The 27,619-nt window shown below is 40.5% G+C and overlaps 1 protein-coding gene across 1 annotated transcript in view; it reads left to right on the top strand.

The window, feature by feature from the left end:
• USP10 (ubiquitin specific peptidase 10) overlaps positions 1-27,619 on the top strand; it is a 45,548-nt gene that overhangs the window by 1,496 nt on the left and 16,433 nt on the right. Inside the window, exons 2-4 of the mRNA XM_063410526.1 lie at positions 17,949-18,017; positions 20,642-20,687; positions 25,145-26,149. Of these exons, the coding sequence (XP_063266596.1) occupies positions 17,949-18,017; positions 20,642-20,687; positions 25,145-26,149 (1,120 nt within the window). The remainder of the gene's footprint in view (positions 1-17,948; positions 18,018-20,641; positions 20,688-25,144; positions 26,150-27,619) is intronic.

The raw sequence follows: 27,619 nt of genomic DNA on the forward strand, positions 1-27,619 counted from the left end.
GTTGGATAAGTTTGGTGTTTAAAATGCAGCTTTTTTCATGATTTGGGGGAGTTAAGGACACGTTTTGGTCTGTACATAATTATGTTGGTGTACTTTAAAACAAAACAAAAAAAAGACTGATGATTTAGTTTATGGTGAAGTGCTCCATAGCTGAAATTAAAACTGGGCTGTAAATTCATCTTTAGTAGCAACTTGAGCATAGACTATTTTAAATCATCCCCCTCTGTAAGTAAAGGTGGATTTTTGGGTCTTGTGAGATTACTGCTTAGTTATATTATTTGTATTCTGTAGTTTATATATAATATGGAACACATATATTTGGGAAGCACATTTGTAAGATATTATTTAGCTAATGCTTTGTTCATGTTATTAAACACAACCTATTTTGGGGTTTTTTTTCAAATTTAACCAGTTTATTGAGATGCTGTCTGGGGTTTATGTGAGTACATCTTCCAGAGCACTGCTGTGGTGCTGAATAAAGGTAACGCTGTTTTGGATCCTTTAGGATGAAAAGCTTCAAGATAAGTTCAGGGATGCAGTTGTAGATGTGTTTCCTTTTTGTTTTAGAATCGTGGTGTTACAGATCAGTAGAAGAAATAAGAAAGTTTTGATGAAAGTTGCCTGTTTTGAGTACAAGATAAATAAGATTATTGAGTCATTATGTTCAGGTCATGGTGCAGTAGTGTGTTCTTCTTTATCTGTAATTTGGGTGTACAGTGATTGAGGATTTTTTTGTCGCACAGGGGAAAAAACATCCTCAAGAAAATCCTGCTGCTCCTCCAGCTAAAGTGCAGAGTCAGATTTGTGCCAATGGATGGATTCATGGATTAGTGGGCAGAAATATTTCATCAGTCAGTTTGCACATTGTGACAAATGAATCCCGAAACACCATCACACCGAATATTTCCGAAAGGACGTTGATTTTGGGTGGCCAGCTCAGCAAGCACAGAAGTGTTTGATTGCACAGTTTAGATATTGCTGGTGGTTTGTGCCTCTATTCCATGTCACTATTTCATAATCACCTCAGGAGAGGTTTAAGTGTTGCTGTCGGTGTGCTGGGTGTGTGCTGACTGTACTCACAATCTGTCCTTTTTTTAAGGTGAGCTAGAAGTAAACCTGCTGTATCACTCTATGACACTAAAGATGTTAAGCTGATCTAGTTAAAACCACTTGTCATCAAGGGCATCTAAAAATCTTTAAAAAAAAGACAGCTTAAAAACTATTTCCCTGTTTGCAAAGAATCAAACTCTGTGGGAACTGTTTAAACAGTTGTTTTAGCCACTTTTTCTATTGTTTTTCATAGAAAGAATTAACACAGACCCATCATTTGTAAATCCTGTGAAAACAAGTTAAGCAGAAGAAAGGATACCATAGCAGAATGAATCATTTATGCTTGTTTTGTTCTTTCACCATTACTGTGGTGTCAAATGAACTCGGTGCCATTTTAAATGTACCACGTTGCCCCCAAACCCAGCTGAAGCGAAAACCAGGCGAGTTTGAGCTGAGAAAAAAAAAGCTGAACAAGCTCCTCGGCTGCTCATCCTCACCCAGGTTGTGTCTGGCCTGGCAACCAGCAGAACTGGAACTCAGAACATGGCATGCAACCTGACTCCCTGAAATACTGCACTGCAAACTGCCTCTTTTATGGCCGGCTTGGAGGGCTGTTCCCTGGCAGGGTGTAGTTTGATGTTTCCTTAAGCCAGGGCCTTTTCTAGAACACAAAAAAAAAAAAAAGAAAAAAGAAAAAAAGCAGCAGTCTGCAGGCGTTTGTACTGTGCTGCCTTTGCAGTGCCTTGCCTGATGTTTGTGGTGATTAGGAAATTGATGTCTTGACAATAATGTCCAAAAAATGGTTCTTATGCAGCTGGATGAGTTTCTTGTGCACATATGTGTAACGTTGGAGCGTCCTCGTGGGCAGAAAGAAGTGTTTGGGGATGGGGCAGTTGGATTCTGTCAGGTTTGTGAAATTCTCTGAGGATACGGGGAACACCCTGAGCACAAAATTCAAGGTGGCCGTGGGAAAGGGCTGCTGAGGAGTAGAATTGGAGGGAGTGTGTGAGTGCCCCGTCTTGCTGCAGTTGCTGTCCCGTGTCTTTTAGGGCTGAAGAAGCTGGATTTGTCTCTCCTCACTTCTTTTCCATCGCTCAGGAGGGTCTGGGCTCCTCTTTAGCCCATGGAGTGAGTAGTTACTCCAGGATTCCGTGATCTTCAGGCTGCAGCTGAAGCTGGGAGTTTCGGTAGCCAGAAGGGATCATTTGCCTTGCTAAAATGTGAATGGTGAATCCACACAGAGTAAAGTGGGTGAATGTGGGTTGGTTGACTTAAAAAAAGGAAGTCTGGGAAAACTGACATAGAACTTAAATTTGGAACTATATGGCAGCATGCAAATAGGCTAAAACCCACAGGTTTTGTGAATCACTGCTATTTATTCTGTGCATTCTAGACTATAGCACTGATGTGGCGACTTCTTAGAATGGATCCAGCCATTTACCTATTAATAAATCCAGTTTCTGTAGGCAGTTGCTCAGACATACTGGTCTTTCCATTCACATAGCTGTTAAAATACTTGTAGAGTTAAGTGGGGTTTTGTTTATAGGTAAACTGAGCAGTCTCGTTTCTGTTTAGTGATCGACACACAACATGCTGTGTCGTACAAAACTGCCAAATCTGTTATAATAGAACTTGCTGGCCTTGGGCCATTGGATTATAGTCATTTGTCACTCTAATGCCATTTCAGCAATGTAGATGTTCATTTCCAAAGAATTAAACATGCTGGAACTGCGGTTTTTCTTTCTGATGGAAGTGTTTTATGTGTGATCATTAAACATACAACTGGGGATTAGGGAACAAAGGGTTATGCTTCATGGTGAAAAAAGTGGGTGTGTGTACATGTGTGTGTTTGTATATTCAGACATTCCATAATAGAATAGTCTGGTATTTTAAAATTGGGGTTCTGAACCCTGTTTTGGTTTTATGAAATTGTAACAAAGGTATTTAAGACTGTGTTTTAAGTATTTCCAATAATGGGACTGTGTTGGTTATTTTTAAAACACTTGAAAGGATTCTATTTTGTTAGTGCTCATGTTAATATATTCATTAATGCTTTAATAGAGTAAAACTTTGAAGTACATTAGTCTTTTCATTTTGTATTTGACTTTCTAATACCTAATTTATTTCCAGATGTTCTTGATATTTTAAATATATGTAAGAACTTTTCCTCCTTGTTCGACAGCATACGATTTATTGATCTTCAGTGTGTGCTACAAAGTGTTTTTCTTCACCTGTAGTGAGGCAGGAGGAAGATTAAAATCACAGTAGCCCTAACAAAGTGTTTGTGTAAGGCTTCTTTGAATCATACACCTTGTGAAAAAACATCTGTTCTTCAAATCAAGAAAGGCTTGTTGAGATTCTGTGGTCGTCACCAATGTCAGTGCCGTAGGAAAGAAATGTTCAGGAGCACTTTGGGGAATTTGCTGCTTGTAGTGTTGTATGTGAATTCATATCATGGATGGAAGCTTTAAAAGAAGAGCTGTGTGTTATTTGCATTGGAATTGTAGCAGGAAAGAAAGGGATATAGATGAGCTGCCATCGAGGGTGATGTTAACACAAACTGGAAAACCACTTAAGGGATCTGAATTTTCTTCACTTTGTTAAAAAAGTAAATACCCTAAGTAAGGCTCAGCTTTGAGGTGGAAGAGAAAAATGCATGATCTGTAAGAAGCTGCAAAGAAGAGCATGTCTCTAAAGGTTGTGTGAAAAGATGCATTTAAGAAAACATGCAAGAAAGTAGATTTTCTTCAAAGAATTCTGTGTGTGAGAGACTTCTTATTTTGTTTGAACTGCACTGAGCAGACCAGCAGAAATAGCTGAGTTATTCCCTCAGTGCACTGGCCATGTTTTTTCATACAACATTTAAAGCCTGCTGTAGTGATTCACAGATTTCCTGCCTCATTTTTCCCCGAGAAATGTTGCAGGCTGGCAATGGATTTGCCACTGTAACTCAAAATGCAGAAGTCGTGTATCATTCATACCAAGAAGTGAAGGCTTCTGGTGTGAAGATGTTTTGTCTTGTTGGAGTGGGATTTCTTTGTAGGTACTATAGCAAACCTGTTATCAGTAGGTAAGATACTGATAATCCCTTGAGTTCTTGGTGCAAGAATTAGGCTGGATGGAGAGGGACATGCAAAAAGTTCAGTAATATGTTTAATGATTGGAGCAGGCAATTAGATTAGTTGTATTCAAATAATAATTTTGGACCATGTTACTTAGGGTATTTGGTTCAAAATGAGGCTGGTACATCGTGTGAGATATGGCCTTGTCGTTTTAAATACAAGTAGATAGGGTGAAAAGGGGAGGGAAGTCAAGCAGAAAGAAAAAGAGTCTTTGTCAGCACAGGTAACAGCTGAATTGCGAAAAGAATCAAGTTGTCTTGAGTTCCAGTCTGCTTAGTCTATCCATTAAATCTTATGGGTTCTAATAATAGCTAGCTGACCAAAGAAAGTAAGAAATAGCCCTCTGATGTCCTTACAGCCTGGAAATCCTCACTTTCTGTACTGCTGCTGCCTTTGGGGTACAAAACCAAAACCACAACTGTTTGAAAATGTCTGTGGAGCACTGTAGTTAATTGTTACAAAGTTGGAAAAAAGTCAAAGATAACTTATTGAGTCAATTTCCACTTATTTAGGCAGTACTCCTTTTTTTTTTCAGCTGTGGGCTGTGACCATAGACCATTGCCCTTAACAAGAAGCTCAGACTTCCACATTTCATCACACATAGTGAGAACTCCCATACAGAACTTGAAACAACAAGAAGTTTATGCAGTCAGTGTGCTTTCAGAGCAAGCAAGAACGAGATACATGAAATTGTCATCGTGGCATTGCAAGCGACAGAAAAGCCAGCACAACCAGAAGTGTGAAACAGGAGCAGTCAGCTTTCAGAGCAGAAGAAATAAAGCTCTTGAGTTTGTTGCTGTCAACAGGTTCTTGGTCTCAGTCTCTTAAACTTCAGCATAGTCCAAACATATAGGTTGTGGTGGCCCCTGGGTCACAGTGGCCCCTGGGCTGTGTTGGTCACTCTTGTTGCTGTGAGTCCAGCTAGCAGATGCTGCCTGGTGTTGCCACAGCTGAGTTTCCTGAATTGGAGAGGATAAAGGCAATGGACGTGTATTACACTTGGCACTAATGATTGCCACATTAAGGCTGATACAATTTTCTGATTTGGTGTAAACACATCCTTGAAACAGAGATCTCCCCAGGTTCTCATCCCTGTTGAGCCCTGCAGTGGTGTGCACGTTTTTTCCTCTTTGCTCTGTGCTGCTGGCAGTGGTGGGTACCAGGGGCTGCAGCTGGGTCATAGGGGTCCCTCCTGCCCCACTGGGGGCTGAGCTGTGTAACCTGTGTATTTTCAGTGTGTCTGAAACTGTGACTTCATAGTTGGTCTGAATTCCCCATGGGTTTTTATAGTTAGAAAAGAAATAAGCTGCGTAAAGGTGTTTCTTAGCCATTTGGTTTGCAAATCAAAATTTTCAAAGTATGTGTGCTCTAAATGTATTTATTTTGTTACAGCTTAATAAAAAGCGCTTGTAATTAATGAACAACTGCTCACTGGTCAGGTCTGAGTGTCCAGCATATGCAGTGTGTTTACTGAGTAGCCAGCAATATTGATAATGGCAGACATCACTAATGTGAAACTTAAATCTGTTTGTGTTTTCTAGTTCAGTTTGTGTTTGCTGCCTTATTTGCAAAACAACAATTTTGAGTAATTCGTTGTTTTACCAACTGTCAGTATGATTTGCAAGATCTCTTAATTAGATTTGGGACCAAAGGAGGCAATGTACAGACCCATGAGAAGCATGTTCTTCCAAAAGCTGCCTAAATTGGTGTTGTTTGAAAGTGGAAAATCTTACGGGTTCAGAGTGTGCAGGATTGTGAGGGTTGAGGGTGTGGTTTCGTTGTTGTTGCTCAGCCTTGAGTGCTCTGCCTTGTGGGGCAGCTTGATTGTTCTTCTGTGGGGTGTGCAAAGCCATGGATGGATGAGGGAGGAGAGCAGGAGGTGCTGGAGAGCAGGGACACTGCAGGCAGAGCTCTCCTGCCTTGTCCCTGCTCGGAGGGAGCTGAAGAGTCAGTGCAGAGCTGTGCTCCTGCTCTGTCCGTATTCCCGCTCTGAGGCACCAGGATGAGCAGGCCAAGGAAGTGGGGACTCCACTCCTGCCTGCACGGAGGGGACACGAGCTGGGAGTGTACCCTGACCTCTGAGCGCTGGGGGCTTGACCAGTTCGTCAGGAAACTCTGGTTTAATCGCCTTTTTACCTCAGAAAGCAAAAGAATTTTGGTATCTTTGAGACTGTAAATGCATTGGGAAATATCTGGAGTGCTGTGCTGTGCACTCTGTTCATTCATATGTGTAAAAGAATTCTGAATGCTGACAGAAGATCTTGTACAAGGAAAGATGTAAAGTAGCAGCATTATCAGCGTTAGTCTTTTGAAATGAGCTACTTAACTTTGACAATTTTAAGACTTTATTTTTTTTTGCAGTATACCTACTGCCATACTCATACCCAGTTTTTAATGCTGTCACTTAAAAATATGAGTGTTTAGTATTCTTACTGTTTGGGGTTTGGTGGCAGCAGTGTATTAATCTGTACATTTGTTTTAACAGCTATGTTGCATCTACATAAAATTGTTTTGCAGATACTTAAGCTCTAAAACTGTCTGGGGAGGCGGTGGCAAGTGTGTGGTGTCCCAGTTTTCAGTTTAACTTGCAAACCCCTTCAAAATACAAAGTTGCTGTCATGGGTTTTACCAGATCCTCACAGGTTTCCACCTGCCACGTGTTGGGCTGGCAGAGGAGGTGGATTGCTGAGAATTCCCTGGGAATCAGAGCATGGGTTGGTGTCCTCACAGGACATCCCACATCCATGGTGTCACCTGGTGGAGTCCTGGAAGGGGCCGGAGTTCTTCAGGAGAAAACATAGCAAGAACCTCTGCAGAATATTACTCTCAGACTTCAGCTGATACAGAACTTAAAATATTGGAGCTTTATTATGTAGTGATAGTTGTGGTTCATTTCTGTGATCCCCATGTGTCACTCACCAATCGTTGTGTTTTTCATATATTCTCTGGTTTATTTTTGGCCGTTTCTCTATCAGATAACCCATTTTTGGCAGGTCACAACTCGCAGAGGGGAAAGTCTCATTCTTCCTTGTTCCTAGAGACTTGCATGTTCTGCTTCACACTAGTTCCTCAATTCTTTAACACTCCTTCCACCAGTGGAAAAAATAAGTAAAAAAATAATCTGGATCATTTTTTCTCAGTTTGACAGTAATCACCTTGCTGATCATTCAGCCTGTGGAGAAGAGATGAGATTGTGAATCCAGCAAAATGTTCTAAGCGTTCAGCTCTTCAAAAATTAAGGGTTGAGATGTGAAGTTAGGCCATCAAAACAGACATATGAGGCCTGGGCAGGTGGGCTTAGCTGCCTTCCAAAAGTGCTAATCTATGTTCCTTGTCAGGATGGAGTCCAGATAGCTAATTTTTGCCTCACCTAATCTTAGCCATCCTAAATCCTGCCCTGAGTAATTGCTTGTGAAAAGTGCTGTGTGGGTGACTCGTTTGCTGAGGTGCTGTTGGAGAGAGATTTTAGTTTTCCACACTGTTTAGTGTTTAATTCAGAGGCTGTGCATTCTTTTCTGATTTTTCTGTATATTCCAGTGTATTTTCCAGCTTGCTTGACAAATAGGAACAGCAGTCTCCTCACTGCCCAGGGTGGAATTGTTCTCTTGGTTGGTCTGTATTGATCCTTTGAGGTATTTGTCCTCTGTGGAGAGTGATGGAAATAAGCAAAGAAAATATCAAACATACACAAACTAGTGGGAATCTAATGAAGACACAAGCAGTCTGAATTTTTGTGCAGCTTTGCCTTTGATTGCTGTATTTTAGAAGCATAATTTTTAGTGTAATTTCCATATTAAAAATTGTAGGGTGCCATCCTGAATATTGGCTGCTGTATGTGCAAGGCTGGCACCTTCACCTGCATGGAAAGACACTCACTGTCCAGGCATGTGGGGCAGCTCACAAGAGAGGGAGTGTGAGGTACAAACTGGAACTGAATTAAAGAGATTCCTCACAACAGCAGAAGGATTACATGACTCCAGAATTTTGGGTGATAGTTCAGCTTTTGGAAGGGAGAGTGGTCTGGCAGGCATAAAACCCATTCTCAATTTCTTTTTTTCCCCTTTGCTGTCTTTACCAATAACTTCCTCTGTCCTTTAACTTTACCAATAAGATCCTCTGTCAGCTCTTCATCTATCTCTTGTTCCTCACCTTTAGCCTCATCAAACCAATTGTAATATTTTTGAAATATGTGCCCATATTTAATCTGTTTCATTTCTTAAAACTCAGATTCTTGTACTTTTTACTCTTATAGCTCTACTTCTGATTTTTTCTTTTTTAAAACCTCCTCCAAGTCTAGATCTGTTATACTTCTTTAAACCATGGATTTGAAGGATCAAAGCAGCCTGTGAGGTAAATTGAGATACAGTAAGAGCAGAAGAAAGGCTTTGCTGTGGCAGGGCAGTACCAAGCAGCTCTGCAGTTTTTGAGCTGGAAGCTGTTCCAGGAAAAGCCGGTTTTTGTTCTGGTGGCCCAGAGCATCCTGCCTGGCCAGGGTAGGAACTTTCTGGCTCCTGGATGCTGCGGACTGTGGGGATGGCAGGAAAAATGCACGTGCTGCTTTTCCCCCTTGAGGAATTTATCGAAGCCTGTGGAGAACAATCCTTCAGGATCTTAGCTGCTGGAATATCTGCTAAATAAAGATTCTGTAACCCACAGAAAAAGGTGGATTTATGGAGTGTGCCTGGAAATTGGGTGGACAGTGAGGTGTTCCAAGGTAATTTATTAATTAATATGGCCCAAACAGTGTTCTCCAGATGCAGAACTGATTTTACCACCATGCTCTTGGAACATCATCCCACTGAAGGTATCTGGCACTGAAGGTTGCAGCCCTAATGATTTTAGTTTGGCAGAGAAAAAAAAAAGACCAACACCAAGGGTTTTCTGCTGGGAAATATTAGATAAAATTACTAAGGGATTGTTTTGCCTGCCCCACCTGTAATAAAAGAGTAGTTAAACTGGCTGTGTTCTTGAGGAAATTCATGTTCCAACTTCTCTCTCCTCAAAGCTTATCATGCAGTGGTAAACCAGAATAATGCAAGTCTTAATTATTTTTGTTCTTCATGATAGGGAGAGTTTCCAATTTGCACACAGACTCAATAAGCAGTTCAGTGCAAGAGGAGCCTGCAGAGCTTGAAGTAAATGTGTTTGCTGAGTTATGGGCTACCAGCCTGGAGCTGGTGTTTTCAAACTTTTAGAGGGTGTGCAGAGATAGAGCCTTGGCCAGAGGTGTTTTACCAACCACTGTGCATGAATTCAGAACTGGGGAAGGACCAGTCTCCCTGTTTGGGAAGTATTTATTTTTCATTTGATATTTGTGAAGACTGCCAGCTTGGAGATTACGATAGGAAAGTATTTTTGTTTGGCTTGTATTTAGATTTAACATAGCAAGAAAACAGATAGGAAAATGTTACTACTTCTGTTTATCACAGGCAGATGTTCTGTGGGTTTGTAGTGGTGGTGGAAAGGTGTCAGAAATTCCTTCTTTTGCTCTCCAAAGAGCCAAGAGTTGATGTAATCACCTCTCACAATTCTGTTACCTCCCTCTCGCTCTTGCCTGGGATGCACTTTCCAGGTATTCCTGCCGTAGTCCCCAAATGCCTGCTCTTCATTGCAGCTCTTGTTTATTATGTGTGTGTTCCTGCCTTGGGTCCCAGGGGAGGGTGCAGAGAAGGTATTTTCTCATCAAGAACACCCGATGGATGCCACAGGATGCATATAAAAAGTTGTATATAAAATGTGGATACAGTTCTCCTGTCAGGAGCCATTGCTTGATGATCAGGTACAAGTGCTACAGTTGCATTGCCCTCCTTATGCTGTGATTATTTACAGAATAAGATCGTGCCTGTTTTGTGGGCTTTTTCTTTGGTGTTTTGTGGAAAATCTGAAATGTGAAGCAGCAGAGGTTTTCTGCTGGTGGAGTCCTAGACATGGGAAGATAAGGAGCCTTTTTGGAACAGCTCACTCAGAAATGCAGTGGTGTCTGTGTGAGATGGGTTGGGTTCTGTTCTTCCACTCCCTTTTTCTCCCCCCTGCTGACTACACCGACCATTTTATGGACAACCTCCTTGGGCTGGATGCACTTTATGGCAGCTGCTGTTTGAAATCGAGGAGTGCCAACACGCACCTCATTATTGGAAATAGAATGAGGAGCATGCATAAACAGAACTTGTTTGGGTGTAAGAAATTGGCTCGTCTTTTGGCAGGATTTTCTGTGGTTATTGTTTGGTTTGTTGCTTTGATTTGAAGTACGTTATGTAATTGATAAAACGTACAGCCTGCTCTGCTTTTGTGAGTGTTTGAGTTACAATATTCTGGATAAACTTGCTGAGATCCATGTTGTGCTCCCTTGGTTACATCAGGCTGTGGGGGTCAATTGGTCATTACTGTCCTTCCAGTAATGTGACCTGTGCTTCCTACTAGCCAGAGATCTGGCTTTTCCTCTGACCAGAAAAGGACTTTTTGAGGATGATAATTACTATTTTTTGTTCCCATGAAGGAATAAAATCCATCAGATTAATTCATTTGAAACATGAATTTCTTCAGCTCTAAGAATTCTATAATAACATCCAAAAAAACCCTGAATTGAGGGGAAAAAAAGGGGGAGGTTTGGTCATGCACTGTATTTTTGAGCCTTTGATAGCTTAAATGGTGGGCAGGCAGAGTTGCACTGACTCATGGGCTTAGGTGACCTACATTTACCTAGCTCTGATCTTTCTCCAGGCACTATGGAGATGTGTTAATGTTCTAGTTTTGAGCTGCAGGCTAATGATAAAGGACTGGCAGCTTCACTGAGAGTTTGCTTGTATTTGTTGCATTTTCAGCTGTTAAAAGTTCTAATATGCAACTGCTCCACCTTAAAGAGTGGCTCATTTGCATACGTTTGTGTTTATAAAAGTCAGCTTTATTCTTCATAAAGAGGATATATTGATATATGCTTTGCCTAAAATATTATTTAGGCTGTGGTACAGCTGTAAATACACGGCCAGTGGTTTTCATAGCTCCTGCTTATGGGATGCTGGTTGCAAATTCAAAATCCAAAAAAAGCCCAAACAGCAGACCTGTGTCTCAGTTTCACAATTTTGTCTGTGCTTTTTTAACCATTTTAGTAATAAGTTTCTTGAGATTTGTTAGTTTGTAAAACCTCCTCTCCAGTTACATAATTATCTGTGTACAAAGACTTGATGACTTTCAGCTCAGAGGAAAGGACAACCTGTGGGAAGGCTGCTTTTTCCTACATTTTCTATAAAAAAGCTGATAAACCTTGAGAAACTGGGAGAGCAGCAAAGGGTGAGGAAGCAATGCCTTGTTTGCTGGGGGGATGACTAATGGGAGAGTGTTTTCTCTGCTAATAAAACCCGAGTGCAGTCAGATGCATGTGCCCTTTTTTCCTTGCCAGAAAACACACTTCTGTCTGAATGCTTCCTTTTCCTGCTCTACTCCAGCCTACCCCAGTGCTGTAAGCCCGCTTTGTAGGAGAAACTTGGTGGGTAAGATTATATTTGTAATAGATATATGTACAATTTAGGGTATACATCAGCTGTGTCATCATTTCAGTTCAAATGTGAACTAGTTCAACTTGTTCAATCTTCTGCTTAGACATTTAGTGAGGGCAAGGAATAATCCAGCTGTAAAAGCTGTATTTTTGACTCCTTTATGGAAAAGCAGATGAAGTGGGAGTATTTGCAGCTTAAACTAATTTGACTGAAGATCTGAAGCTGTTGGGTGGTAGATGAAAGCCACGTTAATGCTTTCTGAAAGCCAAAGTTGACGCTTCATTTTCCTGGCTTTCTTGTAGCGCAGGTGATCCCAGGATGATGATGCAGCAGCAGTGCTATTTCTACCTATTTTTCTAGGACAAGCAGCTGTGGAACACGTACTCCTCCTCCTTTTATTCCTCCAGGACAGTGTTCGTGCCGCTAGACAGGAACACCAGTGGAGATTTCATTACAGGCAGTGGGGGAACATTTGCATTCATTTTTTAAAGTGGTTAGGGGGACCACAGCAAAAACCAGTCAGGATGGGGAGAGCCTGCAGGTCAGGTATTTTAATCCTTTGGGGTCTTTTTCCCTCCTGCTTGGAATTATTCTGTTGTTGCTGCTTTTATCTGCATTGTTAAGATGCTGCTTGGTGATTAGAGTTATTACACAAATATATAAGTACTTTTACTTTCATTCCTGAGTGGTAGAAAACATATCTTCATGGATAGATTTGTTTGGTTAATTCATTTTATGTAATTTGTGTTAAAATCTGGCTGCAGATAGAAGATATAAAGGTGATGTTATTGGTGAAATGATTTGTTCCAAGTGTAGAATCTCTCCTGGAGTGCAGCTGCATGTTACACTGCTGTAATCACATTGGAGAGATTAAGTTAGAAACTGAATCCAGTTTTGTTGTGACTGGAAGCATCAGAAACTGAATCAGCAGGATTTGGGATTTGCTCTAAGGAAGGTGTTTAACATGAGTATTTTTCTGTAGAAAATAAATGTTTAGAGCCAGGGATTCAGTACAGGGAACCTGATTCCTTGCAGCATGTCAGACTGAACATGGAAATCGGTGACAGAGGCTCAGGAGTGAGCTGGAGGCACTGTTCCAGCTTTAATAATTTCACCATTCAATATTCCTGACTTGTGTTATAGAAAAAATATATTTCAAAAATGCTGCACTTTTAAGAATATTCTGATCTGCAGAATATTTGTGTAATATCCTAGTCCTCAATTTTAACTTTGAGAAGAAAGTCAAGTTGCAGCTCTTTCTTTATCCTCTCTTCAGTTGCACAGGAAGCAGTTCAGAGCTACAGTGTTAACTGGTTCTTTAACTGGTTATTTTTAAGAATTTAGTTGTGTGGGCTTTTTTGTAGTCCCAAGAGTATGACAGTATTTTGCATTCAATGCCCAAACTTTATTACAAAATCTTGGTAGGTGGAAATAAGGCAAATAAATTAAATCTGAAGTATGGGAACACCCATGTCACCAGCAGTTTTGTGAGAAAAGATGCCATTTTACAATTGCATAAAGTATGTTTAATTTTGCATTTTTTTCTTTAATTAATGTGCTGGTTGTTGTTAGTGTCAGTATCAGAAGGGAAAGATTTTAGTTATGTCCTATCTAAAAGTACCTCATTTTTAAGGTTTATTCAAGCATTGTTAGTTTTATTTTCATCATTGGTCTCATACATGTGACATCTACAAGAAGACATTCACATTTGAAAACTCCCAGAAGTTCAGAACTTGTGTCTGTTAAAAACAGGGTGGAAAGCAGCCCTTGTGAATAATTGTCTCTTTAAAGTGATTGGTTATGGAACCTCAATATGGAAGATACTGGATGGAAAATACATAAATACTTGATTGTGTAGTATAAGCAAAGCATTTGATTATGCTGGTGTATGTTTGCTCACATTAGCTGAGTCATGGTAGTTTTAGTATGTTTGTTAACACTGTACATCTCTGGTAAATGGCCAGATTGGGTTATTGCTGGGAATTGCAGAATGGAATCGATCCATCAGTATAGTTTGGGTTTGGTGGTGATTTTTCCATCCCAGAAAAGTTTGGTAGCTCTGATGAGGAGGTGGAAAGGTCGCAGAGGTAGAGCTGCCCAAATCCCCTCTTCCCAAGAATTCCACAAAGCCTCATTCTTCCCACACACCTTTCCTCCCCCCAGAGGAGGTTATTATTTATTTCCCATCTGCTTTTTAATACAGTTGCAAGTGGAAGGTCGTCGGTATCTGTTTGATACTGTTCTCATACTGCTTTTAATGTGTGACAGACATGAGGCTCCGCAGGCGTCCCTAGGGACCCTTGAGCACGCTGAGTGCAGGGTCAGTGACGGCTCTGCAGAGTTAAACCATCCAGGGAGGAGAGCAGCGTGAGATACGTGCTCCCAAAAACGCCACAGATCCCTTCCCAGGAGCCAGGACAGACAGACAGCTCCTAGAGAGGTGTGGGGAGGGTTTGGGAAGGAAAGGGAGGGCAGATGGGACTGAATTAAGCTTCTTAGGGATTAGGTGTCTTTAAAAGTAAGTCCAGGGTATCGTTACATTTGGAAATTTTCAGAACTTTCTCCCAGTGTTCTCTTTAGATTTTCTTCCCCATTCAGGCTTGGTGTGAGACTGGATCTCCTGAGCTTTATCCTTGCTCTCCTGTGAGTGAACACTGACACCACTGACTGCTGTTTACGTGCTGTTCAGGCAGCTGTGTTTTTGTCTGAGGCTATAAATCAAAATCAATCATTAGGTCAGCAATTGAATTTAAACAGTGTTGGAGAAACCTTGATTTTTTTTTTAATTTTATCTTAAAATGAAATTTGTGTAGAGCTATTAATTAAACCGTGACTTTTCACGGGTAATACCCTTTAATATTTTGGGATTGTCTGTTGCCAGATCCTCTGAGTTTTTGTGTTATTGATGGGAGCAGGCCTGGCTTTGCTGCCTGGGCCAGGTGAGCTCTGTGCTCACGTGCAGTGCCCGAGTTGTTGGTGCAGGTGAAAGGCTCTCGCTGCCTGGGCACAGCAGTGAGGGAGCAGCACAAGCAGCTTATCTCAGCACAGCACAATCTCTCACCTGCTCCAGGGCTGACCCTGAGCTGTCTGTGGCTGACTCCCACTTTCCTTGGAGCTCTGAAGTCCGTCTTTTATCCCTGATCGGGACCTTGGAGTGTTGTGATGTACAGGGTCACAGATTTGGACAGCGTGGGGCAGGTTAGCTGGGCACTAAAGGCATCAGTGGTGCAGTTGTAATGCTTGTGTGTTTCTTACACACTTGAAAATACTAAAATTGGACTTGAAATCATCTGAAATGAGTTTGGCCAGGCTGTAACACCTGCTGATGTATCTCTGCCTTGTGTTAAAATGTTACTTATAGAGTGGGGGGGAAATTAATGCTGATTGTGAGTAGCTTGGTAAATTGTGTGAGTAATTTAATTAAATGTGTGGTGTTCCAAGCATTAGATTTTATTTGTCAGTTTGGAAAAGAAGGCAACTTTGAGAATTTTGAGGTTAGGTGGAGTAATTTTGAGAGTGCAAACAAGTTAGGACCCCAAAAGCTCATGCTGATAATGAAGTTATTCTTGCAAGGATGTGCTGCTTTTTATAAGACCTTAGTCTGCTCTTGCTTAAGAGAATTTTTTAATTTTTAAAGAGAATAATTTAATTTTTGCTTAAAATTTTTTACTGCTTGGGCATTTAAGATACAGGAAAACCTTCTAAAATTGAATAAATGGTGCAGGGTAAGCACTGCAGCTGTGCTGATGCTGTTTTAGAGCTAAACAAGTATTTCCTTACACAGGTAACTTGTGGAGTGCCAAATACACCGATTCCTTGGGCTGGATGGATGGACAGCAGGCAGGGAGTTACAGTGTCTTTCAAATTGCTTAAAATACATGTTTTTTTCCCCCTCTGAATCCTTTTTTGGGTAGAGATTGTTATACTTGCCAAGGGATGTGGTATCACAGTTCTTTTTCACAAGTGCGTAGTTGTCTCAGAAAGGGTAGAAAATTCTGTGCAACTTGCAGAAGTTATTTCTGGAGAGATGAGATGAGGAGGTTGGTTAAACATGGGCAGGTTTAATGTCATCAGTCCTGTGGCCTGAAGTTTATTTTGCAACATTAATTCTCTCAGTTATCATGCAGGGATCTTCTAACTGGTGATTTAATGCTGCATTGGTAAATAAAAACAAATCAGATCAAATTCTGTTTATTTCAAGCCCAAACGGGATGGGTTTTTTAAGCTTTAGTCTGACTAGGATGAGATGTTGGTAAATATTTAAAGTCCTGTTTTAAATTATGCAGGAAGAGTTGCATAGACACAAATTTCTCTGTATGAATACACCATTAAAACAGTTCATTAATATAGTATTAATGATACCTTTGTTCAATTTTTGTCTTGTGTTTCCTCATTAAAAACGCTCAGAAAGAAGTACCAGGCCTGTGATACTTTGCTTAAAAGTGTTGATTAATGAAATTACTGTATTATATTATTAGATGGAGAAATTTGGGTTGGATTTATACAACTTTTAATAGACTACACTTGGCATGATTGTTTTGTTCTGTTACATGACAGTATCAAAAATACCTCCTAAAACATAATTTTAGTGATGAGTCAGCAAGTGATTTTCTTAGGTTTTTTTTTGGAATATGACAAATTCTAGTTCATATGTTGCTGAATAAAAATGCCTTGGTTATATTGAAAATACAAACCAAGCCTGTGCCAGAACTGTGAAACCACTTGGGTGCAATTTAGGGATCTGTTGGGTTTGGGCGTTGGATTCTCCCTTGGTGGGCAGCAGTTGGCTGAGGGAAGTGTTTTTGAAGCATTAAATGTTTAACTGTTCTTCACCCTTTGAATCGCAGATGTTCCAGTTTGTTTTGACTGTTCGAGTTGTTTGTAGTCCAAACCAGATTACACTGCCAGTTTTTTAAAAACCCTGGAGGTCATTAAAACGGGCACACTCTGCCACACGTAAAAGTGGTGTGTGTGTAAATCACTTTTTGTATAAGAAAAGGATGGTCTGTAATTGCTGTGGAATTTGGCTTTCAGTTAAGCTTTGAAATTTATGAATGTAGATGGCTGTGAGTCATGTAAACAGCAAATTCCATTGGAATAAACCACCTAAAGTCTGGAAAACAATCCAGTGATTGGGTTGTTGTGTGTGCAGTGTGTGGCAGCAGCCTGCACTTCAGAAGAGATGATTTCCTAGATTTTAGGAATTCTTTTCTCTGGCTCAACTCCCACTCTGATTTGTTGTGTCTCGTTCCAGCCAAGCTAACGATTTACCATGAGCAAGACTCGACACTGCTGAAAAAGCTTTTGTGGTGGGAGGGTGGAGGAGAGCAAAGAATTGTCCAGAATGACCCTGGGAGAACACGGAGATAAACGGGAGTGGGGGCTGTGATGTACTGGGCCAGACTGGCCTGCTTTTATCCACATGCCAAGAGTGGTGTTTTTCAGTCCTCTTTGTCTATTTTGTCAATTTATTCAGCTCCTTGTTTAACTTCTTTCTGTCCTAATATCTCTGTCCTGAATAGTTGGGTGCTATTCAGTCAATTACAGCTGGAGGTAGAAGTTTATAGAAATTTCCAGGTGCTGTGAAATGCCAGCAGCTCAGGCCTTTTTATTGGGAATCTTTTGTTTTCTGTAAATTAAATTTCCCATTTTAGTGTAACTTTCTTTGTGGTCTTGTTAGGTAATTTTTTCCCGAGATTAGCTGGATGCAAAATATCTGAAAAGCTGCAGGAAGACAATGTTAGGGGAAGATGTGTTATCTTAGGTTTGTTATGGAGAATTTCAGGCACAGGAATAACAGAATTGATGATTTTTGTCTATTTTCCTACACCTGAGCAGTTTCAGTTCTTTGTGCCCTCAGGTACGCTTAGTCTTGTGTAACTCCTCAGTTCAGCAGAACTCTGGAGAAGTAATTATTGGTATTTTTTTTCCTTTTTTGAGGAGTTTAGAAGGCAAAGCAGCCTTTGCGTGGGGCTTGTATGAACTGATGCAACTCCTCACCCCACACCATGGTTTTAAACTGGTGACAGGATGAGGAGCAGTTTGTGATCACTCCAGGGGGAATTTGAAGGAAAATGCTTTGTTTACAGTCTCAGAGCCTAAAGTCCTTTGCTGAAGATGTAGAAAGGAACCAAGGTGGGAGTTGGGATGCAAGGTAGAGTTCCTGACTCCCAGCACATGGGTCTTTTTGAATTCTAGTACCCTAATGGATTTTAATATGAATTTATTAATTGTATTGAATATGAGTAGTTCTTTAACAAAGATCCTTCTCTTTTGTTTTTAGTATATTTTTGGGGAGTTCAGCCCTGATGAATTTAATCAGTTCTTTGTGACTCCACGATGCTCTGTTGAGGTAAGATCTACTTTAACCTTATTTTAGAAATAACGTGAAAACTCCATCTCTTTGTGTAAATTTGAAATAGAACAATACAAATATTTATCATTCACTTGGCTTGCTAATTTATGAACTGAAAATTTTATTCAGTGGTCGTCTTTCCATGTATGTGGGCATTAAGTAATTTCAGACATAAATTAATGATTCCACTTTCTGCATGTCATCATTCACAGCTGGACTAGCTGACAGTAGTGGTGGGATGTTGGCAATGAATTTTCCAGCCCTGTACCTCAGCTTTGGTGGCTTTTTTTAAGGGGTGGATACTGAGAACTTTCCCAGCAGAGTTCTTGGTTTCAAGAGGGGCTTCCAAGCCTTGGGAGCCTCTTGAAGCACAGGGTGTGTCAGTGTTTTTGGCCAGGTGGAGCAGTGCTGACCCTCAGAGCTGTGCTCACAGGGAAGGCTGTGTGTGAGGTCTGAGAAGTGCATCAATAATGAACTAATTAATGACAGAGAGAGCCACAGAGTGAGAACAGTTGTCTCTGTGTGTTGGAGTTCATTACATACTCACATAGAATTGTAGGCTCTTATTCTCTGTAGCTCTTGGTAGAGAATGATGAAACCATTTTCCTTCATAGGGAAGAGTTTGATCCCATTGTCCTCATCTCTAGACTTGAAAAATAGTTTTCCTCAGGGTCAATTTTTAAATATTTCCTCCAGACATTTCCATTCAGACATTTCAGTCATGCTTCCATCCTGCCCTCACAACATAAAGGAAATGGAACACTCTAGCTGCAGATGGGGAAATCCTTTTGTCACAGTTTACAAACCATTGTTAATGTGACTTAGTTTCCTGTAGCTTAATTTTCCAAGGTTAATTAGTGTAATAAACGGCTGAACAATGAAAGGGCATGAAGGGAATGGGGTGGGGTGGGGAGTGAGGGAAGTTCAGAAAGGAAAAAGAGCATTTCTGCTTTTTTTTGAGAGGAGAGCTGTGTGTCTGATCTGTGGGAGGCAGAAGAGATCTTTAGGTAATTCCTGTTAGCTGTGATGATCCTGCTCTTCTCCCACCATAAATGCAGTCACAGCAGTGGGACATTTTCATCCCATCTTGTGTCACCTGAAGTGTCCCCATCAGCTGTTCAGCACTTTAAAGATGATGGAAATGTCATATTCTGTGAAGCTGTTCTCAAAGTATGAACCTGCAGCACAAGAACCAGTGTGACTTCATTTTCTCAATGTACCACTTACTGGTTAGCTGTCAAAATAAAGAGCTGTTGAATGATGCTCCTTAAGTTTGTCCTTGATCTGGTTCAGTTCAATGTTTTAATTACCTGCATGATGAAATAAAAGTGATGCTTATTAGTTTTACACTAATTGGTGTAAAAAACTGGTCTGAAAAAGGCAGGGTGAAATTCAAGAAGGACGAGCCAGAGATGATAATCTGCATTTATGTTTGATACACATCAAACTGTCCCTCTGAGGTCCTTTAACCACAGACCAAAGGGGGACTCTGGCAAGGGAGTAATTAAAGCTAAAGGGCAATATAGGCTGGAAATTAGGGAAAGGATTTTTATGGAAAGAGTGATAAACTATTGGAATTGTCTGCCTGGGGAGGTGGTGGAGTCACCATCCCTGGGTGTGTGTAAATAAAGCCTGGATGTGGCACTGGTGCCATGGTTTAGTTGAGGGGGTGTTGGGGCTGGGTTGGACTCGATGTTCTTGAAGGTTTATTCCACCCTGGCACTTGTGTGATTCAGTTGTCTAAAATGTCCCTTTTACACATGACATTTTGGCACATGTTCTGTCTCGTACCTGTTGGTTGGGATGGTTCACATGACCCAGCTGTATGGAACAAAACAGCTTTGCAAAAGTGCTGTTGATTATTCAGATATGTTGGGGACCAAGAGGCTGACTACTTTTTTTAAAATCTTTGTGTTCTCTGAAGGTCTTTGCCTTGGATAAAAACCAAAATTGCAAGGTTTATCATAAACTGTTTGTTGTAGACATTCAGAGTATTTTTTTTAGCTCCAACTAAAATTATATAGAACCTCTGTTTAAAATTAGTATGGAACTTGACCCACTGATTCTCATTTTTTACTTGAAAAGATGAGATATTAAGATGTATTGAGGTTCATAAATGGATTTACAGCATGTGGGTTTTTTATATACTTTTGCAATAGAATTTTAGGAATATTTTTCTTGCCGTTTCTGATGCACTGGAGCAGGATGAGAGTCAAAGGGTTTAGGTATTATTGTTGGCTGTGCAAAACTTTGTTTCATCCTTCCCCAATTTGGTCTGTCTTCAGCTTTTGTCTAAAAAGAAGTTACGTTCCTCATCCTAAAATGAGTAGATGAAGAAAGATGCTGATGCTGGGAGGTGAATTGTGAGAAGTTGGTGAGCCTGTAGTGTGTAACCAAGATAATCTTTATCTTTCAGTACTTGTGGTAATCTGCAAGGGCGCCTGAAGCTGCAGTGTGGGATTTGATAAATATAGAAGCATGAGTTCAAGGCATCCTCTCTGAAAATCAAATCTCAATTATGATGTTATTTTTAAAAGATTCGGATGTTTCATATGAAGCTGATATGAAATGTTCATAGATTTGCTTTGCCTTTAAATAAGTTTCATTTCTTTTTTGTACAGCTCCCCCCATACAATGAAACAGTTTCATGTGGTATTAAATCCACAGGTAAGTTTCATGATGGTAAGAAAACGAGATTTTTTTTTTTTTAACTTCAAGGTTGTGACACTTTCCTGAGATTTACTGTAACCTCTCTTTAAATATAATTATTAGAACTTGTTCAGTACCTACACAGGTATATATTAGGCAGGTTGGTTTTTTAAACTTTACTGACTGGTATCTGTGAGAGGTTTTGAAAATCCTGCATTGAACTCCAGCTAATTACAATGGGCATCTTATTCCTCCTTCACTGTGCTGCCACACAGAGTCCTGTGGGAACACTGTAGGATGTGGCTGTGAAAATGAGAGGGGTGAAAAGCCATAGCATGAGGATTTTCTAACAGTTCCAGCAAGACTGCTCTGTTCTGTGCTCCTTTTGACTCCTGTTTCTGCCTGGCTTGGCTGTTTTTCTGGAGAATCATAGTTTGATTTTTTTTTTTAATCTCTTGATAAAAGTGTGACTTGGTGTAAAAATAAATGACAGAGTTCCCCTTTTAAAGCTGTAACACTCACAGGTCTTCTGCCTCAACCCATACCTCATACAGCCTGACCTTGCTTCAGAGTTGCAAGAAGTGGACAGGTAGGTAGGAGTTGCCCTGGGATCCTCACTCTAAATAGTTTTAACCAAACTTCTACAGTATTTTAAGCAGCAGGTAAATTAGTTTTAGGTTCCCTCCCTGAACCAGAGGAGAACAAGCAAGCTGAGACTTGGATGTATATGAGAATGACTCCATGTCTCCTTAGAAAATCATGGAAGTATCTGATTGAAAATTTCTCAAAAGTGCTCAAAAGGGGACCAAATTACACATGAGTGTTTAAGAGCAGCTGATCATTGTGCTTAGAGACTTTGGTCTTCCTTTTAAAGATAAGATAGGCAGTCAGAAAGAAGGACCACAAGTCTCATTTGAGAGCAGATCAGCAGCACTTCTGACAATTCAGGAGTTTTATTTAGTACAGCACCAGTTTTAGGACCCTCAGTAGTTCTAAGTTAAAAAGGTTCTTTACCATATGGTGTGAATTGTGTGTTGGTGACAGGGACATCCAGTCATCTGTTGCTTTGTCTAACTAGATTTGAGTTTTGTTCTTTCAAACTGATATTTTAATGTTCACAAGCCATACAGAAAGATGGTTTGTACAAATGTCTTTCAGATCATTCCTAGACCCTGAGAGAACCCCTCCCAGCCCTGAGATTAGGTAATGACAGCAAATTAGGTTTTGCTTAAAAAATGTCTTTAACAAGCTTGCACTGTACTGTGCATGGACATTATCACTGTGATGGCTGCATAGGAGGCTGTGCAAACTAAACTGGAATGCTTGGTTGTGCAGAATATTTATATTTATATTTATATATAGTGACACACACTTACCATGTTATTCCCCACAGTGTTCATTTATTTCTGCACTTATCTTCAGTGTTTAACTTTATTACTGAACCAGAATATCTGTTAATACCTACTAGAAGTAAACAAATCATGGCTTAAGCTCTAATATGCAGAACTCTGTTCACACTAATTAGTACTGTGCATTCACAGATTTTGGAGTTGTACACAGACTGTCCTTGGAGCATCTGTTGGTTCTTGTTTCAATATGTGATCTGTTTCAGTCCATTCAGAAACAGAGCTGTGAAATAGATTGAAATAAAGATGCCCTGAAGCGAAGTGGAAAGTCAAAACAAATAAGACAAAAAATTACCTCTTATTTTTCTCAAATCAAATTGATACAATCTTACAGCAACTGAGCTTCTGCCAGCCATTCCTTAGACTAACTGTACAGTAGCTCCTGGTATTTAGTATTGCAATCCTGCTGTGAGGTGCAAAGATTAGTTGTTCATCTGTAACTTCCTAATTTGTGTTTTCATGCTACAGCATCAGTTACGCTCTGGGCAAGGTTTCAGCCTGTGGTGTTCATTGTCATAAGCCCTGAGTGGGCTCTTGTGATTGTTTAGTGTACAATAAACTGATAAATTCACCAAAACTAGAAAAAATGCTCCTTTAGATGATGTTTTTTTCAGGTTAGCTTTGGGTCACCCAAGTGCTGGGAGCTTGCTGGACACAGAGGAGCAGCACAGGAGTACAGAGGTGATAACCTTTACCTTGGGCTCTGATTTACTAGACTTGCCCATGGAGGAAAACACATTCTTTGTTTTGAAGCAATTACTGGTTTTTTTTAACTTGGATTTTGGAAAAGAAGTAGTCCAGGGTTATTTGAACTGCCAGGGACTTGAAATGTGCCCAGTAATTCATTTGTATCAAGGCTGGAGGAACAGTGGGTGTTACCAATTGTTGTCTGTGCTTTGTGCTGTTGTAACAAAAGGCAGAAAGAAGCAGCTCTGGGCTCATGCTTGAGCTGAGGAGTCACTCCATAAACAGATGAACCGATGAGGAATGGTTTTGTTGTGGATTTATATCCCTTACAGCCCCCAAAACTCCACATTTGCATGCAAATGAAGCAGTGGCAGGGTTGGAGCTGTGTGTTCACAGCCAGCCCTGGAACAGGAGGTGCTGCCCGAGCCCTCCCAGCCCTTCCCTCTCCAGTGCAGGCACAGCTTCCCCCTCCCTGGCTGCTGGTTTAAAAAAGGAATTTCAGCCCTCTCTTCTGGCTGGTGATGGCTCCTCAGTGATAGCAGAAGTGGTTGGTGAATGGCTGACAGGGTGTTTAAAATGCTTTCTCACAGGCAGAGGGGAAAAAATTAGAAATTTGAAATTCACTCTCTTCCTAAGAGGATTTAGAGAAGCCAGATGTGTGTGGAATTTTTACCCTTTTTTTTATTTTTAAAAAGTCTCCTTTAGTCTGACTGGCAGCAAGATGGAAATTGATATGTGACATGTTTGCTTCTCATTTAGTCAGGTTAATAGATCACAGTAGAAAAGCAATTAGCATCTTTATAATTGTTCATTAAATCATAATATGTTGGTATTGCATGGATAAGTCAGACCTCAACAAATGTTGAATGTTTGTTATTCTTCATTTGATATTAAAAAATGCAGATTCTTGTTCCTTTCCCATTTTTTAAAGCAACAATATTTGTTAGCAGATTTTTCTAGAAAATATCTGGAATTGCAAAACTTTTATATTGACAGTCATATATCAAAATATTCCTTACTAGATTGTTTTCCCATCGGATTATTCCTGTAGGTGTGTGGGTAACTTCTTTTCTGGGAATTGTTGATTGCTTTTTGTTGTGTTTAAAAAAAAATTTCACCTCATTTTTAGTGAGTCTGTGATGTACTTGAAAATACATATCTGTTGATATGTCATGCATAATGTAAGTTGCACAAAATTTTATAAGTTTGGTGCTGTATCCACTGAATTTCTTTGGAAATAATATCTAGTGTTGTTTGGTTCTGTAGTAAGTCTTAAAATTTGGAAATGTGACTTTTATCATTGAGGAAACACAAAATATTAAATTGCAATGTTATTGAAACAGTTCCGTACACATACATAACTTAACAACCTGCAGAGCTTTAAAATGTCAACTTAAGTTCAAAATTCCTGAAACTGTTTCATTAATTTTATATCTTTTCTCCATAGTTACAGAAATAGTTGTAGCTGAAGTATTCAGTGTGACCAGTTAGCACACATACATTATAACAATAAATAAATTCCAGGAAATTGCAGAACTTGATGACTGAAAATATTTCGTGATACTGCAGCCTGCCATGAGAATATTGCTTAGAGTTTCTTCAGTTCCAAGGCAAATAAATAAATCAATAAAACAAACAAAAAACCCCTGTTCATAAGTTTTCAGTACAACTTCTATGTACAAGTTGAATGCTGATTTATGTTGAGGAATGTGTTGTATTTCATGTCATAAAATTCTGGATTTGTGTATGTCATTACTCTCATATAGTAATAAATTTAATTTTGATAAAATTAAAGTTATAAATCAGCCTGGAGGCTCAAGAGTTTTAACTGCAGTGTTCCATGCAATTAATAAATATATTTTTCAGTTATTAAGGATTATGGTAAATGATTATGATAAATCACACCAGGAAAACCAAATCCAGCCCTTCAAAAAGCAAATTTCACATGTGGGAAAGTTAAAAAGGCAAAGGCTTGGATTTTGTAGTTGTCAGTTGAACAGACTGGCTTGAAAAAAGCATGGAATTAAGAATTACACCATATTTTATAGGCAATTATCCAGTAATTAATTTAATGCAGATTATTCCTATAGACATTGGTCTTTAATAGCTTTTCTGAGGAGGTGAATTTAATAAGGGTTATTAGGAGCTGTGCAGTGATTTGGAAATTACATAATTCTAGTTAAGAAAACCTGAATCATACTCTGCTGTCTTTAAGAAACTGATCCTTTGAAAGTCGTCATGGTTGAGAATGAGAATTGTTTTTGTTTGGGAGAGCGTACTTTCTTTTCAGAGTTACAGAAAAATAGGAGAGTGTTCCCCTTGCTTTTGTAGCTTTTTGCTTCAGTGTGATTCTCTAACTGAGATTTGCTTTCTCTCATCCAGGGGAAGAGTATCAGAGAATTGAATTTGGTGTTAATGAAGTCATTGAGACTCAGTCGTCTGTCCTGAATAACACCGACTACAGTATTTCGAGTACTCTGAATCCTCAGGCTCCAGAATTCATCCTCAGCTGTGCACCTGCTCAGAAAACCCCAGAAGATGCTCTCAGCGACACAAACTACAACTCCATTGACTGCCAGTTCAGCGACCCCACCCTGGCTCTGGACAGCGGCTCCAACGCCGAAAACGACGGCTTGGCCGGAGGCCTGGGGCAGAGGGAGCGGAAAAAGAAGAAGAAAAGACCCCCCGGATACTACAGTTACTTGGAAGACGTCCCCGACGGCGTGGCCGCCCCGGAGGCGCTGGTGAACGGCCACGCGGCGGCCGCGGGGCTCAGCCTGAGCGCGGAGGACGCGGAGCTGGCAGGAGACCTCCCCTCGCTGGCCACGCCGAGGACTTGCGGCAGCCCCGCCAGCTCCGTGGACTTCCTGGCCGGAGGCGCGTGTGCCGAGGCGGGCGCCAGGACTGCCGGGCAGCCCGAGGTATGCCGCCTTCCTCACTCGGAACAGTTGTGCCTCCCCTCGGAGGCCGGCACAGAGAGCCCCCTAAGGACAGCTGGTGTCCAGCCTTACGCTGGTAGCGATACTACTGAACCTCTGGGCGTTACTAATGGACAAACACTTGAACCCTCTGGGGAGGACACAGCTGCCAATGGGGTAGAATTGCACACTGTGGAAAGCACTGACTCAGACCAAGCTAAGCCTGAGGAAGCTTCACCTACTACTGAGGCAACGGTCCCGCTTGCAGGATCTGTCCCTGTTAATCAGCCTGCAAAATCGTGGGCTAGTCTTTTTCACAATTCCAAGCCCTCTGCTTCCACATCTGTGGTCTATGTTGAGACTAAGTATACCCCTCCTGCCACATCTCCTCTGGTCCCTGAAAAACAGGTTGAAGTCAAAGAGGGGCCTGTTCCAGTTTCAGAGGATCCCGTAGCCATAAAGATTGCAGGTATAGTTAATAGACACGAGTGGATGGTACACTGGAAGGGTATTAACTCTGCTTGTAAACAGGAGTGTGCAATACTGATAGAGAACATTCCTCTGGTAATGAGCTGGCTGTTCAAACCCTGCCTGAAGGATGTCACTGGAATAATGCAGTTTGTATCCCCCTGAGTAAACACGCCGTCATTATCCCAGATACAGGGAAGCTATTGCTGCTTGTCATACAACTTGTCAAACAGTCTGTGGAAGTGATCTGTGGTTTCAAACAGGCTGTGTGCTGTTACAAAAAGGAGAATATGTTAGGTTTGTTCAGAAAACGGTGTGTTATATTATGCAGTATTTGCAGTTCTGTAGTGTATTCACTTACAAGAAGAGTATTGCTGTATTTGTACCAAACTGGCTGAAATTCCTGCACACTAAGCAGCAGTTGAAGTGTAATGGGTACACAGATCTTGCTTCAGAAATTTCAGTTCAGAAAATATCATATTTACTAATATGCTTTTTGAGGGAGTCTATCCTTCCAATTTAACCATTATAAGCTGTAAGCTCTGTATTGCTTTATCCACAACCAGTGCTAGGTGTTCCCAGTTCAAGAATAACCCTGAGGAGCTGTCCAAGAGAGGACAGCAGCACAGGGAGTACAAAAGCTTTGACTCGTGGTCCTGTCATATTTATGAAATGCTAGAAACTGCAGGAGGTTGGTTGTGCAGATTCAGCCAGAAATCCTGAAGTTCTCCCAGCTTGGGTGCATTTTGTGTCACTGACTCACGAGTGTTGGAACCAAAGTAATTATTTTAAATCTGTGAAGTGGTCCCTGTGTGAGAAGGCTTTGTGCAGGGTCCTGCTGTTTGTGCTGCAGGTTAATTTACAGGTACAATGCTGTTCTCAGTGTGACAGCTTCAAGTCAGATTTGCACACTGAACAGAAGCTGACCTGGAGATGATGTTCAGAGTGCCCACAATTGTGTGCTGCCTCTCCTCCCCTCCTTACTCAGCAATGGTTTCATTACTCAGAATTGTCTGTTGAGAGAAAAGCTGTCAGAATAATTTATATTTCAATGTATTTTCCACTTAGGTGTCACAAACACTGAACTAAAATATATATATATATATATACACATATATATATGTAAAGCAGGTGATTACAGTCTGTATGAACTCATATGGAGAATGTGGTCTTAAAATCTCAAGCTATCATTTGGTAATGATTTTTAACTTAAAACTATTTCATGACCATCATAAAGCTACAATTGCTTGCCATAAATGGAAAAGGTTTTTTATCTTGTCCAAGTTGTTCCAGCTGTAAGTTAACTTTTGAGACTTTTACTGTTTCTGTACTATTTTTTGCCACCAGGTGGGAGCAGAGCTTTTTATTTTGTCTTCAATGTAGTAAAACACAAATGTAACTTTTTCTCAGTTTTCTCCTGCACCTTCACTATTAGCTTGCTGTTTGGGCAGAGGAGTAATCTGAATATAGA

This window comes from Prinia subflava, chromosome 13, assembly GCF_021018805.1.
Source record: "Prinia subflava isolate CZ2003 ecotype Zambia chromosome 13, Cam_Psub_1.2, whole genome shotgun sequence".
NCBI lineage: Eukaryota > Metazoa > Chordata > Aves > Passeriformes > Cisticolidae > Prinia > Prinia subflava.